Raw genomic sequence first — 24,977 nt, 5'->3', positions numbered from 1 at the left:
AAAAGAGTGGAACAGTCAAAATGGAAGAGAGTGTCACTCGTCTTTCTGATGGTTCGTATGAGGTCGGACTTCCTTGGAAAAGATCCCCAGATGTCAATTCCAACCACTTTGACGTAGCGCTACGATTCCTTGAGAACGAAGTCGGCGTCATTGCAGACATCAGCAAAATGTTTCAGGCCATCAAAATACAGCCAGAGGATGCGCGGTTCCACAGATTTGTGTTTAGGAAAACCCAAATCACCCTATCCAAATCTACAAACTCACAACAGTCACATTTGGGGACAAGCCCTCCCCCACCGCCGCCATCGTCACCCTGAGACACATAATCCATGAGCATGCATCTAATGATGAGAGATTGAAGCGGGTGGCTGCAGAACAGTTCTACATGGATGACCTCAATGAGTCTGTCATCAACCCTGCAGAGGCACTTGAACTAAAGTCAAAGCTGACGGAGACGTTGAAAAAGGGAAACTTTTCCATAAGAAAGTGGCAGTCAATTGTCAAAGAAGTGTGTGATCAGACTGAAGACACCAGTTTCGCAACTGTTCTGGGTACTCGCTGGAATCTCGCAACAGACACCTTGAGTGTTAAGGAAGTGAAGACATCTGACAATGCGATACCAACTAAACGCAAGATCCTAGCTCAAACAGCATCATACTACGACGTTTTTGGTATGTTGTCTGGACTCCTCGTTCGCCCCAAGATTCTGATGCAGAAGCTTTGGCAATTGGGTGTTGATTGGGATACCCCCTTGAATGACAGATCTGAACTGTGCTCACTCCTGAGTGCCATCAACAGCGATCTACAGGAAGCAGCCACCATTTAAATCCCACGGTGCTTTACAATTCCCGAGATGTACAGAGGGAGGCGGCCTCTACCAGAAGTGTCCATGCACGGCGCGAGTGATGCCTCAGAGGATGCGATGGGCATCGGCGTGTGGTTGAGATGGTCACACTCCGCGGACTGTGAAGCGTAGCTGTCATTTGTTGCAGCAAGAGCCTGCCTCACTCCACACAAGCAGTCCAGTATTCCACGAAAAGAACTACAAGCACTCCTGTTGCTGTTGAGACTGATGGTCACCCTGAAGAATGTGCTGCGCTTCAACATTGCGTACTCCAGGATCTGGACTGATAGTATGACTGCTATCAGCTGGCTCCAGGGACAGTCCAAGTCCTTTCGCTCATATGTTGCCCACCGTGTTGGTGAGATTACCTCTGAGTTTGACCCCTACAGGGATATTGAGTATGTTCCTACAGACCAGAACGTCATCAACCTGGTTTCCAGGGGAGCCACTGCAGCAGAGATGAAGAGAGTCATCGAGGGGCCGGAGTATTTGAAGTTGTCTCCTGTATCTTGGCCCAAGACACCGGAGAACGTTCCTGTAAACGCTAAGGATCCAGAACAGAAGAAATTTCATGCCAGGAATGCTAAGACCTTAGCAGTCACAATCAACACTGCATCCAGGCCTCCTCCAATGATTGATGCCACTAAGTACTCCAGGTGGCCAAAGTTATTGATGACTACAGCCAGAGTCCTCTCCATGAAGGACGTTCCCAAGAAGCTATGGTTGAAGTAGCTTACTCACCAGATCCCTCAGTGGCCTTCTTTGAAACACATCAAGGAAGCGGAGCTGTACTGGATCCGAGAAGCGCAAAGAGACAATGACTTTCGCGATCCAAACATCATGAAGTTGGACCCGTTCTATGATGAGGATGACCAGGTGTACCGTGTTGGAGGGCATACTGATCGTGCACCACTGTCCTTTGATGTTCGTCACCTGTACCTTCTCCCTTGGATGAATCGTATCAGTCTGCTGATTATACGTGACAGGCACATTCACGCTCTCCATGGGGTTCATCTCCGAACAGCAACAGAAGTTCGGAAGAAGTACTGGATTGTTGGAGATACGAGCATCTCAAAACATGTTGTTCAAGAATGTGTTGTCTGCAGGAAACACAGAGGAAAGCCAGTCCAGCAGAAGATGTCAAACTTCCCGAACACGTTCTTTTGCTGGTTAGTCTCTACACCAGCCGCTTCATTTGTAACAAAAAATATAGAAAGGTCATTTCATGACATCTACTGTTGCACATGCACAAAGCATACAGCTGGGCACCATTTCAGTAATGTTGTCAGTCTGACAAGTTGTCGGTCTCTGATAATTTCAGTAAAATCATTGGTTTCGATTGGCTGAGAAGCTCTGGTCATTGACTGTCACTAAAATGGTAATTATCAGAGACTGACAACTTTTATGAAACAGTGCCCTGGTAACATCTGTTTCAAGCTCTGAGTGGGATTAGCACTCCTGCAGAAATCCAATAAGCTCTCATGTTAAATCTGCAGAGTAACTGGTTTTCACAATTTATGCTTTATATACGTAGGTTCTAGATATCGTTTATAGGTACATAATTATACTGAATGGCTTTATTTCATGGAATACCACGGGAAGTTTCACTCGTTAGGGCCAATATTCCCTCTTATCCCATTCATTGCTGACCAATATCATATATGAGTATTCATACTTTGTGTTTTTAAATCTTAACAGTGTTTTGTTCGCCATGTGGCACAGGTGCTGGAGTCCTTTCTTCAATATTTGGCACAGGTGCCTGGAAACTTACAGTCAATGAGTAGAGATCATCGCACTTATTTATCTGTTGCTTGAGGCCAATAAAGAATGAAGAAAAAATATACAAAACAAAACTAAGCATTATTATTGCAGGAATACATATGTCGGGACAGGATCCAACAATATTTCACACAATGACAAATTTTATATTTGCAATTAGTTTCAAAGTTTGAAATCTTATCTGGTGATCACCTTTCTTACCTTTCCTGTGACACGTTTTTGAATACAAAGCAAAGCAAATCATAATTTTTGGAGAGCTTATGTGATGACTGGTCACATACTTCGGAGAAGGGTTGATTAAGACACTTATGATTACTATGAGATCGTAAAAACTGGGCTCCCAAGGTACATTTCCTTGTAGCATAACACCCTCCCCCGTACCCAACTTGACAAAGCAATATTTAGGTTAATTCCTTATATGCCAAGGCAGTTATCTTGATCTTGCCAAGTTTTTTCAACACAGTCCATTAATCCATCCAAACTTGACCTGGTTGTAATTAAAGTTAGCTAGGCTACTCAGGCATAGCCTTTTGACAAGACCCCGTGGCTGAAAAAGAGTCTAACTGCGAGGGAATGAGTGAACGCGAGGCCCAGTGGCACAGTCAGGAGGCCTTTTTAAACCAGATATGAATTTCTTATCTTGAGCCCTGTTTCTCGTCGATTGTACTACCAAAAAGGTAGTGGTCAATCAGCAATCGCATTGCTCACAGTGACATTGCATATAATGAATACACATAAATTTGCATGTCAGCGGCTTGCTCATTCACATCCCACTTGCGCTGCCTGTGGTCGCAGCCTGCTTCGCCAGCGCTGAACCGTGATTCATTAGCATACCAACTGCAGGTTAACTCACGAATACATGAATAACTCATGTTTGTATGCGTCGTGAAGACGCAGGAAAAAAAAAAAGGTTTCAAAAGGCCTCCCGGCTGCGCCACTTGATCTCCCTTTCACCTGTTACTCGCACTGCTCAGTGTGGCGAGTTATTTTCATTCCTCAGCCACAAAGTCTTGTCAAAAGGCTAACTCAAGCGTAGCAATGTCCCTGTGAGTTAAACAGGAAGACCATGTTGACACAAAACAGATTAAGGGGATCAGACAATCTCAATTCATTGACAACTAGTTTCAAGACCGATGTGCCAATCTGCTAGGAAAGAACAGTAAGGATTAAACAAAGCAATTCTCATCTGTCTAGGGCCCCGTTGCAAGAAAGTTGCAATCAATTGCAAATAATTGCTAATTTTGAAACAACCATTCTGATTGGCTCAGGGTCTGCCCTATTAAGAAGACATGCATGGAACAATGATTTTGATTGGCCAGTGACAATCAGTTGCAAGTTGCGTTTAAACGCAAAGTTTCTAGCAACGGGGCCTAGGAGTACTGCCACAAGTCCACAGTTGAATAAGTCCAGAAGGCTACTGTGCAAGTTACTATGGGGATCTGTCACAGTGCAGTTGAAAGGTACCTGAAATGCCGAACAACTGCAAATTTTACATGTGCGGGATCACATAATATCAGGAGGAATGACAGTTCTCTCAACCATCAACGATGCGCAAGATGTCTGCAGCGAGTGAGGAGACGGCGACATCGGCGTGTGAGCTTGCCGTCTGCATCATGACCCGCAACGTGTCAACTAGAACAGCGCCCTCTGCAGTCAGTCTCTCTGTGTGATGGACCTCTGTGGACACCTGCATGCATAAAAAGTGGACAAAGTGTTTACGCCATCAGTCGCATAATCTCCATTTACCGCGCATACGTAGATTCCATCTTCCATAAATTGATCACTGGTTTTTTGTTTTTGTGTGTGTGTGTGTGTGTGTGTGTGTATTTAATTGTATTCTATTTGCATATTCAAGTTGGCTATCATACTTTATTCTACTTTGTTCACATTTTACAAGTGTATGCATTCTTCACTGAGAAACAGGAAATACGTTGAATATGAAATTCAAGTAATCAGTATGTATCTTGAAACAGGGAAATTAACCATTACCTTCGTAACTTAGTGAGTGCAGATGGCTCACTAGTATCAACTGTGTTTTTCCAATATTTGCTATCAGTAGGCCTAAGTACATTTTCTTTTTCAATGATATTCATTCACTTCAATCAAATGATACCAAAGAGAGCAATTCAATCTGGTATTACTGTACAATGTAACAAATATTCACAATGAGTCCCAGCAACCAGAAAATGTCCTTTTTTTAGTGTGTAATATTTTTGCACAGTACAAGTACATATGTACATGCTCAAACTCTACACTAATTCACAAGAACAAATGCATTACACAAAACATATATCCATACACAAACATACACACAACCACTTTACACCACACACATATCCATACACACACAGACATACACAAACACACTACACCACACACATCTACTGTATATGCACACACAAACAAATGCATAACATACTTGGCCATACACACACACTACACACAAACTGCATATTGTACACACTGCACTCAGCACTGCATTCACGGTGTCGGAATGGTCATCACTTGCCACTCTCTTGATGTATCTCAGGATGAGTTTCTGCCGCTTGGCCTCGAAGGTCTTCAGGGCGTGGGCCAGGGAGGCACTATTGGAGGAGGAGAAGGAGTTGGGGTATTCCCCTCCGTACAGCTGGCCAATGAGGGACAGGCACTCACAGGCAGACGTGTGTATGTCCCGGTCTCGGTGACACAGCTAGGTGGGAAGAAAACCAAAGGAAGCATGACAGACTAAGTACAGTCAACATCATCTAAAGCCTGGCACACACTCTACAACTCACAACTATATGACTGACAGACTTTCGATCTGAAATAAACAAGCATGTTTATTCTGAGGATATTGTGATTTATTTCAGATCCAAAGTCTGCCAGTCGCATAGTCACGAGTCTTATAGTGTGCGGCAGGCTTATGTCTACCTCATACAAGTCAAAAAATTGGTGAAGTTGAGATAAGATTGTAGCTCAGATGGATATTAATGTGTTAAGTCTGTTGTGTAAGTTGACAGATTTTAACCCCTAGTCCTTTTGGACTTGACTTTAGGCAAAGTTGACTGCACACCTTGTCAGAAGGTATCTTAAGTCTCATTCCATTATTAGTAACTCAATGTCTTATTGAGTTGCTGTTTATTCATCAGGATGTATACTTCTTCTTTAACCATTTGCATTTTGATGCATGTTGTTGTAACTTGCAAAGCTCTTCTATCTTTTGTCAGCATTTGTACATTGTTCATTGACATGGCCATGATATACATGTAAACGAGACAGGCTAACTATTGTGTAACATCATGAAAGTTTATTAGTGGAAAATTGAGCAAAGAAAATGGGATTCCATCGGGATTCGAACCCGAGACTTCCGGATGCTAGCCCGGTGCTCTACCGACTGAGCTATAGAAAGCCCTATGCAGTGTTCGTCCCAGAAACCCTATATTCTCAATGCTCGAATGGTCAGAAGCTATAGCAGTGTGTTTGTGTGTGACACACATGTCCACACTTGAACCTGGCATAAACCCAAAGGATAATTCAACTTCACCGAAGTGAAGCAGCTTTTTGAGTATGTAACAAACGCAAACAGAAAAAACTGACCAGAAATGAATATTATTTATTGGTGGAAAATTGAGCAAAGAAAATGGGATTCCATTAGGATTCAATAACATTGTGATACAGAGGGGTTAGGGGATATGATAGACTTCAGTAATTCCTATTTATGAATAGTTTAATTGCATTCATGCTGATTGGCAATGAAAGCATATTGCATGAGCTATTAATTTCGCATAAAGATATTTTTGGAAATTAGGAGGTCATGGACATTTTCGCTAGATGTTATTTACGCAAATTGACACTGCGGCTATAGTAAGTGCACTATTACCCTAGTGCATGGCTACATTTTTATGTGTTATATTCACGGTCAAACAGCAATTTTGCGAAATTGCAAAAAATAACAATATCTATTTTTCTATACAAGTGCTGTTTTCTTCACCTACCAGACGGATGATGATGGACGTATTGTTCACCAGAGTTTTGTTCATCATCAGCATCTTCTCAGCACCCTGAGTGTCTGCACTTCCCCCTGACTTTTTGGCCTGAAGGTAAGAAATATCGGGGGAATATTTGTCTACACGCCATGAAGGAAACATCATAAAAAAGTCACATGTGCAGTAATGCAGCATGATGGAAATGGTTTATGGGCAAATGTAAGCTTGTAAATGGTTAATCACTGACTACATGTACTTACCAAAAACTGAAAAGTACTCATTTAATTTACCAACTGTCTTTCATCATTAGATGATGATGTGTGAAGTTTCAGGTTGAAATTTTAGACATGAGATGAAAAAAATGAAACGTCCTCAAAAGCTAAAGGGGATAGGCTGTACCCAAAAATCATATCCTGATATTTTATTTCTAAATCTTAATCAGGTCATCACCTCGATGCAATTTTCTTGAAACTGATCAAAATTCTATAATTGAAACACGAACTTTACAAGGGGGGAATGAAAATGATCAATAGACATGTGTTATCATCCTCAATCATGTGGTAAATGCTGATTCAAATTAAAAGTTTAAAACATTCAAATTATGCACAGCCCTGTGAAGAACATGATGTGAAAGAAAAACTTATCCAAAAAAAAAAAGACTTATCACTGCATCATACACAAAAATTTCTGCTAACTCTCGTGAAATTTTCCATAATTTCCCAGAACAAGCTTTAGATAAGCATGAGTATATTTTACACTTTATCATCATCTTTAAAGCAATGGAAAAGCAACTGGTTAAAAGTCAAACAAATTGTCCTTAATCTTCTCCAAGACAAACCACCTCACGCCTTCCCCATCCATCTTCTTTTCACTGATCCTCCAAATCCCCCCACCCTCAAAAAAAAAAACAAGGAAAAGTAGAAATTACGCGGTGCGTAACATATGTCCCCGCCGGAAGTAGCATTTTGTAACAAAATGTGCAATATAGGTAAAAAATCAAGGTCAAAGGTCAAAGAAGTCAAAGGTCAAAATTCTGTGTAGAAGTTTTGAAGCCCTCACCTAGTGCTATCACATAAAGCAAACGGAATCGAAATTGGGTTAGAAATGGCGAAGGAGTAGCATTTTGTAGCCAATGTACAAAATAGGTCAAAAATCAAGGTCAAAGGTCAAAGAAGACAAAGGTCAAAATTCTGTGTAGAAGTTTTGAAGCCCTCACCTAGTGCTATCACATAAAGCAAACGGAATCGAAATCGGGTTAGAAATGGCGAAGGAGTAGCATTCTGTAGCAAAATGCACAATATAGGTCAAAAATCAAGGTCAAAGGTCAAAGAAGTCAAAGGTCAAAATTCTGTGTAGAAGTTTTGAAGCCCTCAACTAGTGCCATCATATAAAGCAAACGGAATCGAAATCGGGTTAAAAATGGCGAAGGAGTAGCATTTCGTAGCAACATGTACAATATAGGTCAAAAATCAAGGTCAAAGGTCAAAGAAGTCAAAGGTCAAAATTCTGTGTAGAAGTTTTGAAGCCCTCACCTAGTGCTATCACATAAAGCAAACGGAATCGAAATCGGGTTAGAAATGGCGAAGGAGTAGCATTTTGTAGCAAAATGTACAATATAGGTCAAAAAATCAAGGTCAAAGGTCAAAGAAGTCAAAGGTCAAAATTCTGTGTCGAAGTTTTGAAGCCCTCACCTAGTGCCATCACATAAAGCAAACGGAATCGAAATCGGGTTAGAAATGGCGAAGGAGTAGCATTTTGTAGCAAAATGTACAATATAGGTCAAAGGTCAAGGTCAAAGGTCACGACTGAAATTCTGTGTACAAGTTTCAAAGCTCCTATGTAGTGCTATCATATAAAGCAAACAGAATCAAAATTGGCTCATAAATGACAGAGAAGTAGCAAATTGAAGATTTTGATCACACACGGACGCACACACGGACACACGGACGGACACACGGACGGACACACGGACGGACACACGGACGGACGGACACACGGACGGACGGACACACGGACACACACACGTACGGAGCCCGTTTCATAGTCCCCTGCTCGAACTCGTTCGGCGGGGACAAAAAACTAAATTAAGTCTTACATGAAGCACGTTCCTGACGATACTGGCAAGGTGCTTGAGGAGGCAGTGGAGGAGGTCCAAGAGTCCGGTGATGAGGAGGTTCAGCGCCTTGGAGTCCACCTTGCCCTCCTCGGCACCAGGGTACATCCGCTGGATGTCTTCAAATAGGATGATCACGTGGTCCTGGATGCCTGTGCAGTGATGCATGATCATCCAACAAAATTAAGAAATTCCAATAAAAAGGTTTTCTATATGGAATATACATCACTGTTATTTCTTTACAAAGCACGACAAATTGCTATTTTTTTTTTCATTTACATTTATTGAATTTTCATCTTCCAGTAAGTAGAATTGGATAAAGAGTTTTATCTTGTACTGATAATTGACTAAAATGAGTTTTGCTTGACCAATGTTGTGTCCTGTTTTATCAGTAACAGTAAGGTGTCTTGAAAGTATTGTTATCATTGTATCAAAAGAGGCATTCCAAGAACGGTGGCTGTGTATCATAATAATTTGTAAGTTTGCCAATAGAAACTGCAGACATGTGGGTCTTACCTTGGTTATACAACTCCTGCAAATCAGTGTCGGCATCCGCTATGAGGCAGTTGAGAATGGAGATGACATAACGCACAGTGCTACATGTGGGACTGTTGCGATGGTCAATCAGCACCTGGAACAGCACTGCAACCAGCTCCAGCTCTTCAAGTTTTCTTCAGCGTGAAAGACAAAAATACCATCAGACATACAAAAGGGCTTCACTATGGAAGAAATAAATAGACAACAAAGATAATGACATCCTGTTTTCAACAATATAAAAATCTGAACTTAACCAGTTGAAGATGAGTCTCGAGAGTACTTGGGCAAGTGTCTATGGGAAATGCATGTTATAGCAAACTCAGTCAGTCCTCAACAGGTTAATATAATGTTACAATGCAAAAATGCTTTGTTTCTATGAAACCAGAACTCATATGAAAGGTCACTAACTCCCATTCACTGGGATGTGCAGTTGTTGTCTATTGTTTGTTTTTGTCATTTCACTATCAAAAACAGTACTGAAGTAAGGTCTATCAGATTTGGTGCACTGGTATCATAGGTACAGTATCACAATTTCCAAATGGCTTGTGCAATGGTTTAATGGCAAACATTCTATCAAGTTCCTAGGCAAGCACTCATGATGAGTGACTGTCTGCTCTGCCCCGACCTCCCCTCACCTGATGAAGGCTGGACTGGTCTCGATGAGGGCCAGCATGAGCTTGAGGCCGTAGAGCGGCAGCGGGTCGGCGTCCAGCAGCAGCTGACCCAGGTGGGGCAGGGTCTGTGCCGTCACCTCGGCCAGCAGCTGGGGGTTGGTGACGGCCCCGTCCTCCGTCAGGTTGTCGTGGTTCAGGAACAGGCACATGATCTCGGCGAACAGGCGCACGCAGAACATGCGGGTCTCGTCTATGCACCCGTGAGAGGGAGAGCGTGACAGAAGAGGGGGGAATGAAAATGAAGAAAAGTCTGAGCAGCCTAAGACATATTAACTCCTTGTATCCCAAATCTCTTGGCAAATAAATACATGTTTGTTGCTAATCCTTTATCAGTATGTGTGAATTCAGATTGTGAGTTCCTACGAACCGTAAACATATTTCAAACAGTACACCAAAGTGGCAAGTTTTGTAAGTACTCATCAGAGAAATGTACATCAAAGCTTTTTGCTCTATTAAACTGACCCACAATCCTCCTTTTTTTCCCCAAAAAGTGTATAGTATGAGCTAAACATGTTCAAGTGTGCAATGGGAATTGTAGATATTCTATATTCTTTTTGTACGACATCACAGATTTGAACTGCAATCTGGGAAAGCGCTTTCTGAATAGAGTATTCATGAAATGTTTTTGATTTCACTCAGTTTTACCACTGACTTGCTACCCATTATTCCTGCTGGCCACCAGTGCAGCAAGGGGGTTGAGGATGATATACCAAAGACCCTACTGAAGAAGAAATAGGCCTTATTAATCCATTCCATACTAAATTCTGAAATCCGGATATACTTAATACACAGGCCACTAGGTTCCCATATGGAACTGGTTAAAAATGTGACTTGTTACCCACCATTCCTGCTGGCCACCAGTGCAGCCAGGATGATATACAATGTACTATAGACCCCATTGAAGAAGAAATAGGCCTATTTAGAAGGGGATGACTTGCTACCGACCATTCCTGCTAGCCACCAGAGCAGCCAGGGGGTTAAAGATGATATATTATAGACCCCATTGAAGAAGATAGGCCTATTAAAGAGGGGATGACTTGCTACCCACCATTCCTGCTGGCCACCAGTGCAGCCAGGGGGTTAAAGATGATATATTATAGACCCCATTGAAGAAGATAGGCCTAAAAGAGGGGATGGTTTGCTACCCACCATTCCTGCTGGCCACCAGTGCAGCCAGGGGGTTAAGGATGCTGTCAATGACCTCCACATGATGCTCCATGAGAAGGGCAGGGTGCTGGGCCACTGCCTCTAGGATGGACAGGATGACGTTGTTGAACTCCACAATGGCCAGCATGCCTGTGGGTGAATGGATGGGCATGGTCAATGACATGCAAGGCACGTTGTAAGGCTGGTTACGACTCAAGGCAAGCTACCACACGTCATATTACAGGCAGACCTCCTGCCCAACTCATTCATGGTCACACTTGCCTCACTTATTGAATATCACAAATTCCCCTTTCACATTTAAAATTCTTAAAGTGTACACAACTTTAAAGGGGGTGGCTAGTAACTGATCAGTGGGAATCAGTGGGAATGCCCGTGGAGGATGACTGTTCCAATCCTTGTGGGATTCATTTAAGAGTACATTATATATCTATTCTTGTGTGAAAATTATTTGCCTCAGAATGGTCTCATATTCAAGTAATTTGCAGTTTAATGTTTCCAGGTAAGCGCCCCTGGTCAGTGACGGGGCATTAATCTGTACATTACTTGAATATGAGACCATTCTGAAGCAAATAATTTTCACACAACAGTAGATACATAATGTACTCTTAAATGAATCCCACAAGGATTGGAACAATCATCCCTCAGCATTCCCTTTGATTCCCACTGATCGGTTACTAGCCATCCCCTTTAAATCAATGTTCAAAGCTCACTTATTTAATCAATCATAATATTATCATCTTTTTTGCTATATACTGTACATGTACATTACATATATTACATTTTCTTAATCATATTCTGTATTTTGATTCATTTTGTTTTTTTCTGTTTTGTATCAATGCACTTAGAAATACCTGCATGAAGTGCTATACAATGTTATCTATTATCATCATTATTATCATCATAATAAACATGGAGAGGGGTAAATGTTCAGTTCACCAGCATTTCTATCATCAGTGTACTCTTTCTCTTTGACCACTGATATCAAGCAGAAAGTAATGCATTTCTGCAGATATCTTCAGGTATAAAATGTAAAGCCTCTGATTGAAAGACATGGCTCATGTCGCCTTTCCGATCCCAAGTTTCAATGAATACATGTTCTGGAGACTTCAGGGAGATTTTTACCGCAGAAATTATATTTTTCAGTCATCATTAAACTGGTATTTCTAAACTTTACTGCACATCTTACATTGAAGGCAGATTAGAGGTTACTCACTAAATTTGTAAAATTGGCACAAGTCCATAAAGAGGTTGACAAGAATTTGCCAATTTGAGGCAAAAACAGGAACTTCAACATTTCTTAATGTGTTTCCAATTTAAGAATAATCTAAACATTTTGGAATTGAGAGGGTTTTGAAAATATTCCCAAGTGAAGCAAGTACTGTATACGCTGTAATTTTCGCGTACATAAATTTTCGCGAATTGCCGCTGTCACACATTTTCGCGAGTGGTTAAATTCGCGATTGGGGGACCAGAGAAAATGTGAAGTGGCAATGTGAAGTGGAGCATACGAAGCTCCGGCCCCTAAAGTTGACATACAGTACTTGTAAAGACGTAGCGGCATGCAAACGCAAGAGCTATAGCGCACATGTAATCAAGGGTGACACGCCGCGCGTTTGTAACGTTGTGGCGCAATGAAAAAAAAAACACCAAAAACAACAGAAAGTGGAATTTCTCGCAGAAATAGTATTGCGCCGTCTACCTGTGCTGTGCGAATGCTACTTACAGCGACTGGGCTGTGTATACTAGTAGTTCGACGTGGACGTGCTATATGTACGTAAACAAGCTTAGCCAGTTTATATGGTCTGTTCGGTAAGCCGTGACATGGTATACTAGTACTGAAATGTTCGTATCATCAAGGCAAGGGATTCATGTTGGAAGGTAATATTTTCGCGTGTTGTTAATTTCGCGAATAGCTCCCGACTCGCGAAATTCGCGAAAATAAAACCCACGCGAAATATATAGCGTATACAGTAATCAATGTATCAACAAAAAAAGGCTCATACAAATCCTAAAGCAATTTTCTTTTTTCAACACTCACTTCTGAAACGTGAAACACTAAAATGACTGATAGAATTAATGTTAAACAGATACAGCACAAAACTACAGAAATGTAATTGTTGTTGTTTTTTTTTTAAATAGGTAAATAAATTGAAATATGATGTGCTCCTAAAGTTTGACTCACCCACAGCAGGCTCAATATTGGTCTCGCCACTGTCCATGGACTGGACGTGTTTGAGAAGGGCTCCAATGTTTGCTAGGAACCTCTCCCCAACCACCCTGGGTCGGAACACCTGAGAGAAAACAAAAACAAAAATATGCTGTGAATTTAAATCATGAGGTATCCTCTGTTCGTATGTGTTAGGCTAATGGATATTTAAATGAATGTGTACTGCATCTGCATTGTGGTGTACATTCATTCATATTTCTGGCTTGTTTTACATGCCTGTGGTCAGAATCATGCATGAGTGTTAGTTCAAAAGCGGGCAATTCCACTGAAATTCTGATCTCATGTGCAGAGTACCGGTATAGTTGTGTACACTCACGATGAATACTCACGCCTTGTAATGCACAGCTACGGTCAGAATAAAACCACTATTATCATTACCACTAATGGAACCACTGCCACTACCAAACCCACCATGATTCTCCTACCACTCCTGCCCCACCTACCACATACCTGATTGGTGATCAGATGGACAGCAAGAGGTAGAAGGAGCAGGCCACGTCTCATCTCGTTTCTATTGACTGATGTGCTTAAATCACGATTAACTTGAAGTTTTTGTGACATTGCACGGCTCAGGCTACATATCATTACCACCATTATCATCATATCAACCACTACCTCTACCAACACGACTACCACTACTATCATCCTTCCACCATCACTACTAACACCTTCCTACCTCCCCCGCCACACCCACTACATACCTGACTGGTGATGAGATGAAGAGCCAGAGACACGAGAGGCAGGCTGCTTTTCAGCTGCTTGGCCTGCACAGTGGAGGGATGTTTACGGCCGGAGACGGCTGCCAGGCTGCTCTCTGCATCACCTGCAATGAATAGGGAAAACACTGTCTGTAAAGGCCTGCGATTACTGTCGAACACAATATTTTCGCGAATTGGAGCAGACAGCCTTTTATGTGGCACGAAATTTTCGCGAGTTGCCTCTAACATGCAATGCATATAGTGTAGACAAGAACTTTTGCGTGCAATTTTGATTTCGGGAATCTGGCCTCTCGCAAAATTCACGAAATTAAAATGCACAAGAACATTCCTCATTTTACAGTATAAGATGATCAAAAGGTGTTTTACCTTCACTCTTTCGATTATTGCTGTTCAGGATTCATTCCTACCTGGCTGCATGTCATTTTTTCCCTCTCCATCACCAGTGTCTCTAGCTGGTGTTCATTTATATTTCAAGTGACTGGACATCAAGAAAAACTTATCCACACATTCATTTTGTTTATTGGGAAAACTATCCCCTCCATCCCTATAATGAGAGTCTACAACAAGATATTTCAAAATCAGCAGGTGTTTTATATCGCTGTTTTGAATGCATAACCCTTGCACAGATCAGCAAAACTAACAGAGTAAGCAAAGAGAGTGATTGCATACCTAGGATTTGTGGCAGCAAGTTGACCAGGTGGTCAGAGAGGACGGTCAAGCACTGGTCCATGTACTTCCACTGGGCGCGACCCTCCCCTTTGCCCTGGGAGATCTGCTGCCGGATGTCACGCTCCATGTACGTGATGAGTCTGCCATGGGAGGTGAGGGTGCAATGTAGATGGCTTACAATCCATTCACTGAAATAGCTATTACCACTACCACCACCACCACCACTATCGATACTTCTTATGCTTTTATTGCCGCTACTTCCTCCACTACAACAATGCCAACAGCAACAACTACTACTAATGATAACTGCTACAACTACTACTATAATCAATATCACTACTACTTCTACTCCTCCTACTTCTACTACAACCATCACTACTACCACTACTAGTTGTACTACTGCTACTTATACTATTTAATTGCTACTACTACTACTACTACTACTACTACTACTACTACTACTACAACTACTACTAACATCGACACCATCATCGAAACTACTGCTTCTACTCTTATTACTTCTACAACCATCATCAGTACCACTACTTCTACTTCTACTACTACACAGTGTCACAAATGTACACACAAGTAGTTATGTACATGTATCAAGGCTGTATGCATGGTTGTTTTAATGTGTATGTACACAGGTGGACCAGAATAATGGAGAACATTCTATATGATATAGATATCATTTACTCATGATGGCGCCCGTGTGGCAGCATGCATCAGCATCACCCTCCACTTTCATTACTCCAGTCATCTTCACTGGAAGGTATTGGATGATATTTTCTGTCCTGTGTGGTACCCTGAGGAGTACAGAACCACTCAAACACCGAAAGGATCTTTGATGTGATGTCATTTTCTTGTTTCTTGTACTTGGGAAATCAGCTTCCAGTTACCTGATATGTACTGACTGAAGTCATCAGTCCCATACACAACGTTTGCTGAGGTGAATTTAGCTTTGGGACTTGCTGCTGGCAACACATGAACCTCTCACAATGTTCTTTGGAGCAAGAAGACCTCGCCTGAAAGGAAGTGTTGCCTCTTTGTTCTCTGGACTAATCCTCATTCAAGCTTGGATGGTATGCCTGGTGGCTTGCACACCTCTGTCAGACAGTCCTTTGTTCGCTATCTCATGCAACAATAGGCCTGATTACCGCAGGACTATGATTACCTACAGCAGAGAAGAACTATTGACAATCGGGAGTGGCTGCCCTGTCTTTCCAATCATTGACCCAAGTGTTATGTGTAGAATCCGCAGCTGTGGAGTGAATGTTATTCCCAGTACTCAGAGAGGTTGTCGCAGTGGCCAGAATAAGCGCTTCATTAGGAATCCTGTTTCAAATCCCAGTGCTCAAAGGGGACATTTTATATGTCAATGCCAAGATGGAGAGAAGTCAAATGTGAAATTTGGCATGGTCAATGCAAGGTCAGTTCGGAACAAAACCTGCTCCCTTGTTGACTATGTCACGAACGAGAAATTCGATCTTTTTGTTATAACCGAGACATGGTTGAAAGATATTGATGATGCCCACAGGGCTGAAGTGACCCCACCAGGCTATAAGCTTCTCGATCATCCTCGGCTATCCCGACCTGGTGGTGGCATAGCCCTCTTGGCTAGAGATGGAATACAAGTGATGAAGCGTGAACTGAAACCTTACCAATCCTTTGAATATTCAGAATGGAACATCAAGTATAAATCTTTCCGCTTGTGTTTGGCAGTCATTTATAGGCCACCATATTCAGCTAACCATCCAGTCTCAATAAACACTTTCGTCAGAGAATTTGGTGAATACCTCGAGTCTCTTGTCTTGTCTACAGATCCGCTTCTGCTTACTGGTGACTTTAACATTCATGTTGACTTACCAAATGATCCATCATCTTCCCAGTTTGTTGATCTTTTGGAGTCTTTAGGCTTACAGCAGCATGTCGTCGAGTCCACACATGAATCAGGCCATATCTTGGATCTTGTTATTTCTCGTCAAGCAGAAAACATTGTTTCTTGCCAGCCAATGCCACATCACTTTCTCTCAGATCATTCTTCTGTGATTTGTCATCTGAATGCTGAGAAGCCTGCTGTGCCTGTGAAGGAGATTTCATATCGGAAATTAAAGTCTATAGACCTGGATTCATTGAAAGATGACCTACGTTCATCCAGACTTTGCACTGACACTCCGAAGGATCTACATGAACTTGTTGACTGCTATAACGCAACCTTGTCACAAGCCCTGGATGATCACGCTCCTCTCTTGACAAAGAAGATCTCATCACACAGTCTTGTTCCTTGGTACAACAATGATGTGAAGACAGCTAAAAGGCTCAAGAGACGAGCTGAGCGTAAATGGAGGCGCACACGTTCTGACACTGATCTTGCTGAATATAAGGAGAAGAGAACATGCGCGAATAATGTGATGAGCGCTGCACGGCACGACTTCTACACATCATTCATTGACAAGCACAAGTCCAACCCACGTGAACTGTTCCAGTGCACAAATAAGCTACTTGGACGTAAACAAGATGTTCCTCTTCCTCCCAATCCTGACACTGTAGCTCTAGCAAACGACTTTGGGAGTTTCTTCATGCAGAAAATTGAATCAATTCGCCTGAAAATTGATGAACTCACTCCAGATGGATGTCCCACTACACCTCCCTCCATGTCCAGCTCTGTGTCCTCATGTCCTCCTGATGACATTGTGCTTGACCACTTCTCCACCTTATCGGTCACAGATGTCAAGGCCCTTGTTGTGAGGTGCGGAAAAAAGTCTTGCCAGTGTGATCCAATGCCTTCTCAACTTGTTGTGAGTTGTCTGGACCCACTTCTTCCAGTCTTGAGAGATGTCATTAACTTATCCCTACAGTCTGGAACATTCACTGAAGACTGGAAAGAGGCCTTCATTACACCCCTGTTAAAGAGACATGGATTGGAGTGTGACTTCAAGAACTACCGTCCGATTAGCAATCTGAGCTTCCTGTCCAAACTGGTCGAGAGTGCTGTTTGTGACCAGCTTCAGCATCACATGGGCAAGCATTCTCTGTTTCCTCTCTTCCAGTCTGCGTACAGAAAAAATCATAGCACTGAAACTGCTTTGTTGAAAATCAAGAATGACATTCTCCTCAACATGAACTCGCAACAAGTCACTCTACTTGTGTTGTTGGACCTGAGCTCCGCTTTTGACACCGTCGACCACAAAACTCTTCTCAGACGTTTGCACACCAAGATAGGGCTTTCCAGACATACACTGGAATGGTTTCAGTCATACCTGCTTGGTAGGAGTCAACGAGTAACCATCTGTGGCTCTCAGTCTGAGAGGTTTGATCTGCACTGTGGTGTCCCACAAGGATCCTGTTTGGGTCCCCTCTTGTTCTCCATCTATACATCTGACCTGTTTGATGTCCTAGAAAAACATCTCCCGCGCGCCCACTGCTACGCTGATGATACTCAAGTTTACTTTTCATTCAGGCCTGATGGCAATGTTAGTGAAAGAGAAGCTGTAGAAGTGATGGAGTGCTGTCTCAGGGATATTCGAACTTGGATGGCAACAAACAGATTGTTAATCAACGATGATAAGACCGAGTTCGTCATCATTGGCACACGGCGACAACTCCAAAAGATCAACATTCCCAACATCACGATTGGCAACGCTAATATTGTTCCTGCATCTCATGTCAAGAATTTGGGTTGCATCTTCGATTCAACCTTGAACATGGATCAGCATGTCCTAATGACATGTAAGGCAGCCTTTTACCATCTGCACAACATCCGTCGAATTCACAAATATCTGGACCAGAGATCATTACTCACCATCATTCATGCCTTCATCACCAGCCGCCTCGACTACTGTAATGGCCTGCTCTACGGTGCCACTGCTACCCAGATTGAGAAATTACAGCGGGTTCAGAATGCAGCTGCCAGACTTGCCACAGGCACATCCAAATTTTCCCACATGCAACCTGTCCTCCGTCAACTGAACTGGCTTCCCATCAGGTCCAGGATCCACTACAAGATACTTCTGCTCACTTTCAAATGTATCCATGGTCTTGCCCCTCCTTACTTATCTGATCTCATAACCATCCGTCACCCATCCCGGTACACCCTCCGCTCCTCACAAGGTATCACACTGAATCACCCAACTTCCAAGATGCTGGCCACACTTGGTGATAAAGCATTTTCATCTGCTGCTCCCAAACTGTGGAATCAACTTCCCAAAACTCTCCGCAGCCAGCAATCTCTCGTCACCTTCAAAAAACATCTAAAAACCCACTTGTTCCGTTAATATCAATAATCCACTGGTAAAGCGCATTTGAACATGTATGTCTATGGAAAATGCGCTATATAAATGTATTATTATTATTATTATTATATAGTACATACAGGCTGACCAGATCAGTGGAGAATTTTCTATGTGGTATACAATGTAGCTACAGTACATGTATGCATGTGACAGGAAATACATTATAGCTCACTCAATCTAGAATGATTTAACCCATTCCAGAAAATTCTGGGAAGTGCTTACATATTTGGATGAGTGAGGCACTGTCCCTGTAGCCCAGTGTGATTGGTAGTTAATTTTGGCAATGATTTTAATGCACATAGTTAGGCAGTGAGTCATCCAGGATTCCTGGAATTTGGACTTGCTAGTATGTTCAGGTATGTGGCCCCAGGTTGGAGAAAATTATAGAATGTACTAGAAAGGGGTGAATGGATAGTATATAAGCTGGAGAAATTCTGAGGTAGGCAGAGTACCCAACACCTCTGCTCTGAGAGTTACGTCACTTCTGGCTCTGAAGCGACTTGTTATAGTCAGTCCTGTGTTACCTGCTGACCTGCTATACAAACTGTGTTTGTGGAGATAAGGCCTGGGAGACATTTTGCCTGCAGAGAATTAATTTGCCTACATTGGAGATAGACTCCATGTTTTAGTGTCAACGGACATTGTTACGGCAAAGCTGTGACGGGCTGGATTCTTTGCTGGACATTATAAAGTGAATCATCATTCAACGCATCAACTGGACGTGGTCGTCACAATGTTTGGATTCTGCGCATTTCGCCGTGAACATATATCGTGGATTTTACCCCGGATTTATACTGTGGATTAATGCAGCCTGTGCCTCTGGAGATACGTCGGAGGAATCATTCATCGGCACGTCAAGGATTATTCATTTGTGCATCGAACATTGCATTTGGACCTTTTCAATTAAAGGATTACCTGATATCAGCTACGTGTAAGTGATTCCACTACTGATTTATACTTGTTTTATTGATCATTATTGTACTGATGTGAAAACCGATTACGAGTCTGTACCCACGATATCACTGTTAATAAACCGCCTGAACATTAGTTGATTGTTTCTTTTGTGCGATCATTCTCAGAGTGATTTTGGTCGTAACAACAGTCATAAAATACTGTTTTGTATGCCTATTCTTGACAATTGAGTAAAAATTGTCTCCTTTCTACATGACTGAATGTACAATAGCATCTAAAAAAATATATATATAATTTTGCATCAAAAGATTACCTTTCAGAACTTATTGAATATATATTTAATGCAGTGGTGCTGCAATAATGTTAGCTCAAGGAAGGAAGTTTCACTTCTCCCGGCAAGCGGCTCATTTCAGCTCAGAGTCAGTTATTCCACAAAAGTTGAAGGAGAGAGAAAGAAAGCAAGAGAAGGACAGAGAGGGAAAGAAACTGAGAGAGGAAAGTGAAAGAGAGGAAGGGCTGAAGAGACTCCACTTTTGCGTATGTATTTTTTCTTTGACTTAATCATTCATATGAATACGTTTAGCAGTGTCCATTTTCTCAGGACCCCATGAAAAAACAGCAGTATCCTTGTTGATGCAGCTGCATGGGCAATTCCTCACATGTATATTTGTTATCTTTTCATACACTGTCTTTGCACATATTCTATTTCAGGATTGTTTGTTTGTTCGTTTGTTTGTTTGTTTTTTACACTATTCTTTGTATTACTCTGCTTTCCATTTATGGAAAATGGAAATTACTAAATAGTAATAATGATTAAAAAAATAAAATACTTTTGTCTTACCTGGCCTGACAGCAGGTCATGATCATCTCGGGGCTGCTCTTGATGATCTCAAGGACGACCAGGAGTGCCTTGGCACGGATCAGGACAGACGGGCTCTCCACCAGCTTCATGATGTGGAGACAGAACTCCTGGGTAGGACAGGGAGACATGGTATTCCTGGTGTCTTGAGAACTCATGTGAACTAACTGCAGTTAGAGAGTCTTCACTTTACTGTGCAAACTTTGGTTAAATTTTGTAAAGGGTATTATGCTCTTCTGTACAACGTGCACAGGAAACCTCAATTAGGTATTAAAAATAAACTCAAATTGCACCCCCCCCCAAAAAAAAAAAAAAAAAGTTGACACAAACCTCAAAGGGATCACATAATCTTTACTGAAAAGTGTGGCAAGAACTCTATTGAATTTGCATGTGTGTGTCAATTTGATTAATAAACTGATGTGTCACAATGGTTACATCAAATTCGACCAAACACACAAAGTTATACGACGGAAGAACAATTTGGCATTTGTTTTCCACAAAGGTCTCATAATTAAGCATTTCAAAAATTTATTCATGTATATGAGTAATCGTCTTTAATGTTGATTCTCATACATGCATTGTTTGTTCTCCCCACTGTAAGTGTGGCCCAATCTTGACTCTCAAAGCACACAACATAGAGTAGCCCTTGGCGAAAACTCCACACCTTGGTCATCACAAAGAATAAACAGTGAGTTCAGACACTGAAAGGAAGGTTTATCCAAAGATGGGGCTTGAATTATGCAGTACCACTTGTGGACTCAACATTAAGACCAAGACACAAAGTCAGCTCTGAGCGTCTCGCAAGGACATGGTGCAATGTTACACTGTCTCCTCTCTATTTCTGTGCATGTGACCATGAATGCATTTTTCTGTAGCTTAACACCTTGTGTGCTCTTGAGCACTGATTGGCACAGGGGACCCCACAGCCTTGGACACAACGTCCAAAGTGCCAGGCACAGACAAGGTTAAACCATTGCGGACATAAGTTATTCATTTTACCCTGTCCTGAGTGATGCGCTGAATGTGCGAGCCCTCGGTCAAGAGGTGGGCAAACATGGTGACCAGGGCCTGCTGGACACGGCTGATGTTGACCGCCAGCCCCTCCAGGACCTTGGGCAGGCCCACCTTGTCGATGATGCTCTGAAAGATGGTGACTGAATGCCGGCAGATTCTCGACAGGGCCTGTCAAGTTTTAAACAAAAGAGAGAACAGTTGGTGTCTCAATGTCCGTAGAGTCTCAGTTTAGTTTTATCTTCAGTGTGAACTAGATATAAATCCAAGCCTTCATTTGTCTTCAACTAGGTGTTAACATCTTACTTCTTGTGGCGGCATAATTTCATGATTTCTCTTGTATGAGCAACACCTACATATACCCATTCTCAAATATTCTACTCATATATTCTGCTTCTCAAAAATTTCCTTTGCATACTATGTTGTTTACAGTTATAGCTTAGCAAAGAAAAAAGTGTGGTAACACTACATATGCGGTTGTAGTACCTGTAGTTGTCCTCTGGGCAACCTACTCCACTAGAAAAAGTAAATATTTGTACAGTGCAAACATAATTATCGCACATTATAAAAGTACACCCCTCTCAACAAAGTATGAAAAATGCTCTAATTACACAAAAGATTCATAATCTTTCACGTCATGAAGATTCAAATAAGATCACATTGACTTTCTGAACTTCTCCAAAGACACAATAGATCGATAAATTGTCACTCTGTGCGTAACTTAAGAGGCAGGAAACCACTCACCGAGATGGAGCAGATCTTGGGCGTGTCTGCCATGGAGTGAGTGAAGAGATGCCAGAGCAGGTGTCCGACCTCCCCAGTGGCTAGCTTCTCACCGTGGCCACTGTTTGTGGCTGCCACATTCTCCACCACCTTGGCGGCAAAGTGCTGAACAAAGGCATCCTCCTAGGGAAAAAAAATAACAATAAGAAGAACATTTCTCCACAAATGCTGCTTAGTAGATTCTACATGAGATTCTTCCTACATATCATATACTTCAACTTGTACTCATCAGTGATGACTCAGTTCAATAAATCACGCACTTTCACTTTGCACAATACCTTTGCCCATTTAAATATGCTCATTAAGTACTTATTGCTCACTAACTTGTGCATTTGCACTTTGCATAAAAAGCCCCAACAGTCGATAATACTTCTTGTATTAAACTGCAAAAATATCAGCTGCTTTGAATGCTTTCATATACATATATTGGATAAACTGACCAAACTGCTTTTGGATTCAACAAACACCTGCTTTAGCATGGTTGTTCTTTACTATCAGGTTGGGTACACACAAATGAAAATGATAATTTGCTCACCCCTTCTCGCAGACAGCGTGATATCATGGTGTAGGTGAGGGTGGGCACCACGGTCGGCTCTGATGTTCCGTCCTGGTCGTGGGTGGCCGCCAGGAACAGCAGTTCACCGACTGCGGGGACAACGCTCTGCTTTAGCTTGGAGTTGCGGTTGTTGTCCCTGAGGACCTCTGTTAGAGCTGTGATCACCTATGGTAGAAAAAGAAAAACCATACACCCTTACATACATGCACACAGAATCATCATAACTGACTATAATATATATGAATGTACTTTGCCTTGAGAGTTTCTGGTTAAAACTATGAGCACTGAGGACCAAAGAGTTAACAAGAAACTCGCAATTAGGCAGAGTACACTGTATATTTGCTTTATATTTTGGATTTAAGAAAAATCAACAAAAGAAGGAAAAGGATGAGGTAAGAAGTCACATGGCAAATGCAGTGTAAGGGAGGGATCCTACAGTGATGGTACGAAGCAAGGAGCGATGCCACAATTGCTTGTGACATTTAACAAAGTGGATGGTATAAAGCAGCATGTGATGCCAGAACTGCTTTATGACATCTTTTCACAAATAGTGTACTATTTGAAAATGTCTGTCTGTTAGTGTGGATATTTGTGTTAGAAAGGTGTCACTCATATGATACTAACATCTACTGAAATCAGCGACTAACTATTCCATGGTCTATTCATCAAACACCAGTGACAAAACCCATTATTTTTCATTAAAAAAATCCTTGAAAGAACTTTACTCACATGAAAACATGAAGACTGATACAATCTGTAAGCATTTGTTTGTACATGAATTCCCATATCTAAGTGCTTGAAAAATAAGAAAGAAAGCATCCTGACAATATGACACTATGATTTATGAGCAGGCACACCCAGGTTTGCTGGTTTTTCTTTGTCAGATGCATGTAATTTCACAACTTACAGTATGTGTATTCCTGAGATAAACAACACACAAACAACAAATGAAAATAGCCCAAATTTGAGGAAAAACCAACACATTTCTTACCTCAGTAAATGGCAGTTCTTGAGGAAGTTCGTCCAGGCACTGCGCCATCAGTCCCAATACTCTGGCAGAGCGGCATCGGCTGCAAACAGACACTCAAAAAGTTACTTCCTGTATGTGGTAACCTACAAAGACTTTGACGAACATTGCTGAAATTACCAATCCAATATTTTCACATCTGTAAGTATAAACGATCCACATCTAGTTTGCCGAGCATGATGTTTGCTTACTTCACGATTATTTAACTCTTTATGTGCCAATGCACAGAAACCTTGCAAAGCAAAGGTGAGAAAATGCACTACTCTATGGTTTCCACTGTGCCAATATGTGAATGAGTGTGAGGCCTTAGAACACATGTGACCCACTGGAACAAAAGGATCCGAAAGTCGGGGGAGGACAATTTTCTGAAAATGACATGACATTATTACCTTACTCTTCCAGTTTAATGCCATACATAACATGTCTCATAAAAGTACTCGGCTGCGGAGATATGGATGATTTTATTAGAGCATGTAGAGTGGTTTAGGAAATCAGCATATCGAGAAAACCGCCTTCAAAGTTTTCATTCCGATGCTATCATGATCAAGGGGAAGCAAGACAGTTTTCACCATTTGACAAAAGAAGGTACGCTCCTAGCAACCTCTGCCGTGTTCATTCAAGCTCAGCGCCAGCAGTCTACGCACGACCAATCAGTAACCAGGATGCCACACACTGACCAATGAGATCACTCTCTCGTTGCTAGGGGCGGAGTCTAGCTGCGGCACTAAATCAAAATCTTCGGATACGTTTCTGTTCCGTTGAAAGTCAGAAAATCATGGCCCAGAAAAATGCTATTTTCTTGCCTTTACTTTAATCATTTAGCTTCAAAATTTTGGCAGA

The 24,977-nt window shown here is 41.9% G+C and overlaps 2 protein-coding genes across 2 annotated transcripts in view; one reads left to right on the top strand and one right to left on the bottom strand.

Annotated features, from left to right (window-relative positions):
* The first annotated feature begins 1,135 nt into the window (after positions 1 to 1,135).
* LOC140238233 (uncharacterized) lies at positions 1,136 to 1,576 on the top strand. Its single transcript, XM_072318169.1, has one exon. It carries the CDS (start codon positions 1,136 to 1,138, stop codon positions 1,574 to 1,576), a length of 441 nt encoding a protein of 146 aa, XP_072174270.1.
* A 2,581-nt stretch (positions 1,577 to 4,157) lies between these two features.
* LOC140238232 (serine/threonine-protein kinase ULK4-like) overlaps positions 4,158 to 24,977 on the bottom strand; it is a 32,885-nt gene continuing 12,065 nt past the window's right edge. The window contains exons 12-26 of the mRNA XM_072318167.1: positions 24,102 to 24,180; positions 23,090 to 23,275; positions 22,516 to 22,677; positions 21,760 to 21,942; positions 20,743 to 20,870; positions 14,698 to 14,837; positions 14,011 to 14,132; positions 13,265 to 13,373; positions 11,065 to 11,211; positions 9,877 to 10,105; positions 9,221 to 9,375; positions 8,687 to 8,856; positions 6,601 to 6,699; positions 5,133 to 5,315; positions 4,158 to 4,310 (exon numbers count right to left, since the gene is read on the bottom strand). Of these exons, the coding sequence (XP_072174268.1) occupies positions 4,158 to 4,310; positions 5,133 to 5,315; positions 6,601 to 6,699; positions 8,687 to 8,856; positions 9,221 to 9,375; positions 9,877 to 10,105; positions 11,065 to 11,211; positions 13,265 to 13,373; positions 14,011 to 14,132; positions 14,698 to 14,837; positions 20,743 to 20,870; positions 21,760 to 21,942; positions 22,516 to 22,677; positions 23,090 to 23,275; positions 24,102 to 24,180 (2,245 nt within the window). The remainder of the gene's footprint in view (positions 4,311 to 5,132; positions 5,316 to 6,600; positions 6,700 to 8,686; positions 8,857 to 9,220; positions 9,376 to 9,876; positions 10,106 to 11,064; positions 11,212 to 13,264; positions 13,374 to 14,010; positions 14,133 to 14,697; positions 14,838 to 20,742; positions 20,871 to 21,759; positions 21,943 to 22,515; positions 22,678 to 23,089; positions 23,276 to 24,101; positions 24,181 to 24,977) is intronic.

This window comes from Diadema setosum, chromosome 14, assembly GCF_964275005.1.
Source record: "Diadema setosum chromosome 14, eeDiaSeto1, whole genome shotgun sequence".
Taxonomy (NCBI): Eukaryota; Metazoa; Echinodermata; class Echinoidea; order Diadematoida; family Diadematidae; genus Diadema; species Diadema setosum.
Note: the sequence above shows the minus strand (reverse complement) of the source record. Positions and strands in the feature narration are given on the sequence as shown.

Bases quoted from the DNA above. Each gene is read 5' to 3' on its own strand.
- LOC140238233 (XM_072318169.1), top strand. From the start codon at position 1,136: ATGACTGCTATCAGCTGGCTCCAGGGACAGTCCAAGTCCTTTCGCTCA.